General features: G+C 32.7%; 1 protein-coding gene across 1 annotated transcript in view; it reads left to right on the forward strand.

Annotated features, from left to right (window-relative positions):
* The first annotated feature begins 2792 nt into the window (after positions 1–2792).
* LOC108760094 (fatty acid synthase-like) overlaps positions 2793–6333 on the forward strand; it is a 43876-nt gene continuing 40335 nt past the window's right edge. Inside the window, 2 exon segments of the mRNA XM_018505893.1 lie at positions 2793–2982; positions 5633–5883. Coding sequence (XP_018361395.1) covers positions 2811–2982; positions 5633–5883 — 423 coding nt within the window. The 5' untranslated portion in view covers positions 2793–2810.

The raw sequence follows: 6333 nt of genomic DNA on the forward strand, positions 1-6333 counted from the left end.
TAATATTTTTTAATTTATCAATTAAATCAACACTATTCCTAATATAACTTGGAGATTTTTGTATAGAATTATTGATAATTTTGTGTAAGTATAATGATAAATTATATAACGGACTATTAACCGATGAGACTATAATTCTCAGAGGATAATTAGTTTTGTGAATCTTGGTCAACCCGTAAGCTCTCGAAATACTGCCGTCAGTGCTAAGTAAATTCTTATAAGTAATGTTATCTATAAAACCTTTGTTTTTCCATCTGACTAAAATATTACGTGAATCATTAATAATTTTACGAGTAGGATCTTTACTAATTATCTCATAAGTATTTTCATCCGAAAGCATCAATTCCATTTTATTGACATTTTATTAATCATCCCTGTTAAGAGCAACAGTCACATTTCGCTTATCAGCTTTTGAAAATAACAATTCTGGATGCTCTTTAATAAATTTTTTTGTAGATATTGTCCAACTAGATAATAACTTGGTGTTGGAGTCATTTTTTGGAAAGTCATTAAAAAATTTTTTTTAATGATTTAAATATAATTGCACTAATTACCGCGCACTAATTATTGAAGCTTTCAATTGCCCGATTTTTAATTAATAATTAGTTTAATATTTTGAGAGCTCAATCTGTATTTTTTTTTATTCAATTAGATTGAAAAACTGCATTTCATATTCAGAATATTGAATTGAGCAGTATTCACGTTGCACAGAAATGGCTGATATTATTTTTAAATTTAACTAAACTAAAACAACAGTACTTTCTATTTATAATTCTGGATTGAGTAGTATTCACGATGCACAGAAAATGCTAATATTATTTTTAGAAAGACATAAAGATATGCTCTATGCAATTCCTATAAACGTATAAAAATGCATTCAGGATTGAAAAAGCATAGACATTTGCTTTATGCAATTTTTATAAATGAATAAAAATGCATTCAGGATTGAAAAGGATTCATTTTAACATTCACGAATCCTTATTTCTGAAATCTGAATCCTTTTTAATCCATTTCAATCCATTCTCATTTGCTGGGTAACAACTCACGGTAATCACCTGATAGTTTAAGATTTACCGATATAGCAACACAGCTGAAGATGGCTTCAAGTGAGCCGAAACGTTCAGTCGTTATACTTATGTGAAAGGTTAAACACATTATGTTTGAAAATATAATTGCACTAATTACCGCGCACTAATTATTGAAGCTTTCAATTGCCCGCTTTTTAATTAATAATTAGTTTAATATTTTGAGAGCTCAATCTGTATTTTTTTTTATTTATTTTAATTATTAGGTATACAACTTTGCTTCCACCGTTTTCCTATAGATGGCTTTAGCGGTAAGTGGTGGTCGAAATAAATAGATCATAGACGTCATACAATAAACTTGGGCATCTGTCAACATAACCCCATAGAAACATTAGTCGATTTGTGTCTGCATCATAAAGTTATTCTCGATTGAAAATGTCAGTTTACGAGCCAAATTTTCGTCATTTGCGGGAGGTTTTAATTTTCTACTTCAATATGAAAAAATCTGCGGCTGAGGCTCATCGAATGCTCTCAAATACTTATAGTGAGGCCGCTATTAGTGAAAGAACATGTCGTGAGTGGTTTCAACGCTTGAAGAACGGTGATTTTAACGTCGAAGACCAACATAGCGGTGGAAGAGAGAAGGTTTTCGAAGATGCAGAATTGGAGGCATTACTTGATCAAAGCTCGTGACAAAATCAAGAAGAATTGGCACAATCATTGGGAGTGACTCAACAAGCCATTTCAAAACGCCTCAAAGTATGGGAATGATTCAGGAGCAAGGAAATTGGGTGCCGTACGAGTTGAAGCCGAGAGATGTTGAATGGCGTTTGTTTGCTTGTGAACAGCTGCTTGAAAAGCAAAGACGGATGGGATTTCTGCATCGCATTGTGACTGGGGACGAAAAATGGGTTCATTACGATAACCCCAAGTGCAGAAAATCATGGGGAGTTCTCGGCCATGCTTCCACGTCGACGGCCAAACCGAATATTCGCGGCTTCAAGGGGGGTGATCCCCATTGATCACGGCTCGATTGGACACCACCAATCACAGCGACCGGTGCTTAGGAGCTTTGTAGTCTCAAGCGCTGTGAGTGGCTCGTGTCCAATTGAGCCCTGTCCAACTGGGTGCCACCCCTTCAAGGTCATACTCTGTATTTGGTGAGACCAACTCGGCGTAGTGTATTATGAGCTGTTAAAACCGACTGAAACAATCACAGGCGATCGGTATCGAATGCAATTGATGCGTTTGAGCCGAACATTGAAAGACAAACGGCCGCAATACAATGAGAGACACGATAAAGTGATGCAGCATGACAATGCTCGACCCCATGTTGCGAAAGTAGTCAAGACACTTGGAAACATTGAAATAGGAAGTCCTACCCCACCCGCCGTATTCTCCAGACGTTGCTCCCTCTGACTATCACTTGTTTCGATCAATGGCACACGGCCTGGCTGACACTTCCGGTCTTATGAAGAAGTAAAAAATTGGATCGATTCGTGGATCGCCTCAAAAGATGACCAGTTTTTTCGACGCGGGATTCGTACACTGCCTGAAAGATGGGAGAAAGTAGTGGCCAGCGATGGACAATACTTTGAATCATAAATGTATAACCAGTTTTTTAAAATAAAGCCTCGAATTTCGGAAAAAAACGGCAAAAGCACAGTTGTACACCTTTATAACTTTAACTTAACTCAGTGTTGACAGAAAAATAACCATGTACTTAACCTTGCATGAAATAAATATATATAGTATTTTTCTAGATTATCCGAGTATATAAGAATCATGGATGGCAAAGAAACATGTAGATCGTGGAACGATATTGATTCCAATGAGGAAATCGTTATTTCTGGTATTGCTGGTAGATTTCCTTATTCAGATAATATGAATCATTTACGAGAAAATTTATTCAATAAAATAGACCTTGTAAGAGCGGATCATAACCGATGGGAAAGAGGTGATTAATTCATATTTATAATTATTAGATTATTATTAGATTTGATTGTATTAATGAAAAATGGACACATATTTCGAAAAAATGCAAATTTCCAAAGTAGGGATTTTTAAAAGCAATCAGATTTATTATGGACTCAACTTATTTCACATTTGACAGAACTATTTACAAACAGAATTTCGGGACACCCATGGGCTCTCCTCTGTCTCCTATCATAGCTGATTTGGTAATGCAAAGATTAGAAAGAGAGGCCTTGATGATATTCAGAGACAATATAGTTTTCTATTATCGATATGTTGATGATTTATGCGCGGCCGTTGCAACATCCAAGATAGATTCTTTTCTTAACGCATTCAATTCTTTCCATCCACGCCTACAATTCACATTAGAAGAGTTGGTGATAATTCTTTAAATTTTCTAGATATCTCAATTATTATAAAAGAAAATCAGTTTCCGATTGGTATCGAAAACCAACTTTTTCAGGTAGATTCTTAAATTTCTTTTCAAATCATCCAATTTCTCAGAAAAAAGGCATCATTTATGGCTTGCTGGATAGAACGATATTATTAGCAGATCCTTTTTTTCATATAAAAAGCATAACACTGGTTATCAAAATTTTAATTGATAACGATTATCCTTTAAAATTCATTTTTGACACCATTAATAATAGAATCAAAGATATCACTCGCAATGGGACATCACTTAGTAATAACTCGAATAACAATGAAAAATCATGTGTCTATCCTTCATGGTTTACAGTACCTTTTGTACCGATTTTAACAGAAAAGTTTCAACAATTTAGTAGGAATGATATCAAGGTCTCTTATTTTAGTTCCAACAAATTACGTAAATTCATTAAGGTCCACAAAGATCCTCTAGACTCTTTTTATAAATCAAATGTTGTGTATAAAATAAATTGTAATAATTGCGATGCATCTTACGTGGGACAAACCGGAAGGAGATTAAAAACACGGATTTCAGAACATCAAAGACATACACGATGGATATACGAGCACTAAATCAGTAATAACAGATCATCGATTGCACTAAGGACATGAGTTTGATTGGAATAATATTCAAATTCTTGATGAAGAGCCGTGTTATAATAAACGTTTTGTCTCGGAGGTGCTTAATATTAAAAAACAGAAAAACAGTCTCAACCTCCAGACAGATACAGAGGGTCTTCATAAATCGTATATTCCTATCACAAACAAAGTTTGACTTTGCATTACCAAAATAGTCCACATTACAGTTTTGTTCGTCGTGTCGAAATGACGAGTCTTATTTTACTTATTTGATAGTATGTGATTGTGTGGTTTTAGTTACTTTTTTATTTTATTCCATACTACCGACTATCTATTTGTTTGACATGGATCTTTTTAATTTTGACGCAGAGGTGAATTTATTATCGGAGAGACGTAACTTGCTTGTTTTTGTCATAAGTAAAAAGACATATAACATTTTTCGTCCTCTATAGAATAACGAGATTTCTTCTCACTCGGTCATCCAATCGTTTGACGAGCAACTCAGTTTCTCTGCTCATCTTCTTATCATTTTTTATTGCCATTTATACGTATAATTTCATTTATATTACGATTTTTAACGTCATATTTAAAGTTTTCCTGCGTTTCATATTGTGCATCTGATGAGGGCCAAAACGATAGGCCGAAACATGTTATGATATGTTATACATTGTATCTACGTAGAGTCTTATTGTCTTTGTAATTTTCTTATTTTTATTTTTATAAATATATATGTGTTATTTTGAAAGACTTTTATTTTATTTATTTTTATTACGAAAATCGACTCTTATTAGCCTTTGTTCTTTTTTAATGTATTTTTATATCAAGAGTCCTTTTATTTCTTTCAATATTTACAATTATTATGGTGATTGTTATTTTAACAATTTTTTAAATTTAATCAAGACATCCCCTAAAATGGTTCAATATCTCAAAGAAATATTATCAGATTTTGAACAATTACCGTGCCACTAGGGCATGGTATAGGCGGAAAATCACCTTTGTGGACAAAATTCGATCGACGCTTTAATTTTTAACTAATTTTAAAGTTTGTTTTTAATTTGTCCGAAATTGAATAAGCCATAAGTCCATTTTATGTGTTTTGATTATGATAACAAAGTAAAAATTGCCAATGAAGTCAGTAAAAAAAAACTTAATCATATGATAACGAATATCGGATCGGCAATTTTTAATTGGAATCGTAATCAAAGTTTAAGCAAAATGGGTTTTTAGCTTACTCAATATCGAGCAAATTAAAATAAAAACTTTAAAATTTGTTAAGAATTAGAGCGTCGGCCGAATTTTGTCCATAAAGGCGTTTTTCCGCATATCTGTGCCTCGATGGTGTGGGTTAAAATTGTTCAAAAAATTTGAAAAAAATCTGGTTTTTTTTTGTTGATATTTAACGACTTTAGGGAATGTGCCGATTAAATTTCAAAAGTTCTTAAAATAATAATTACTCTAATGGTTATACATTATACTTTTACAATTACGCCTGTTTGGTTAAGATAGTATATGCCACTCCCCTACTGTACTATTTATTTGTCAACAAAAAAGTATATATCAAATCAAAGTTTCATACAAAATGATAATCAAAGAACATAAAATCCTTATGTGAATATATCTATTTTTAGATTATGCGGAATTTTCACGCCGTATGGGAACAGTTAATAATATAGAAAAATTCGATGCGGATTTTTTTGGATTATCTTTTGAGCAAGCACACACACTTGTACCTGATGCGAGATTGTTATTGGAACATTCTTATGAAGCAATTATCGATGCGGGGATCAATCCAAAGCAATTACAAGGGAAAAATACTGCCGTAATAATAGGGTCATCTTATATTGAAACACAAAGAAGGTTCATTTTTAAAGACTCTCAGGTAAAAAAAGATACATATATAGGGATAATATGTATATATTATATACACTACGCAAAAAAATTAAAAGATCACTTAGTCCACCTCAAAAATAGGTAAAAATTCAGAAGAGTGTAACTTCGTAAAAATGATTATAACGAGATTTTTAAAAGTTATTCGACATTGAAGCAAAAATGACCCTTTTTATTGAATGTCGAATAATTCGTCGAAAAAAAATCGTACAACGTTCAATAAAAAAGCAAATTGAAGGTAAAGATTCACTCTTCTGACTGTTTAAAACCGCATTTGTGTGCGATTTTTAGTTTATGCCATAGACTTTTGTAAAATTTGTACAAAATTTTCAGATTTGACGGATATCCATTTCTGTTCGTATAGCTACGTAAAAAATCAATCAGATCGAAATATCAATTACCGATTTCGAAAGTAGAGATTTCAAGCTTTAAAATGCTTTTT

The sequence above is a fragment of the Trachymyrmex cornetzi genome, unplaced genomic scaffold, assembly GCF_001594075.2.
Source record: "Trachymyrmex cornetzi isolate Tcor2-1 unplaced genomic scaffold, Tcor1.1 scaffold1063, whole genome shotgun sequence".
Taxonomy (NCBI): Eukaryota; Metazoa; Arthropoda; class Insecta; order Hymenoptera; family Formicidae; genus Trachymyrmex; species Trachymyrmex cornetzi.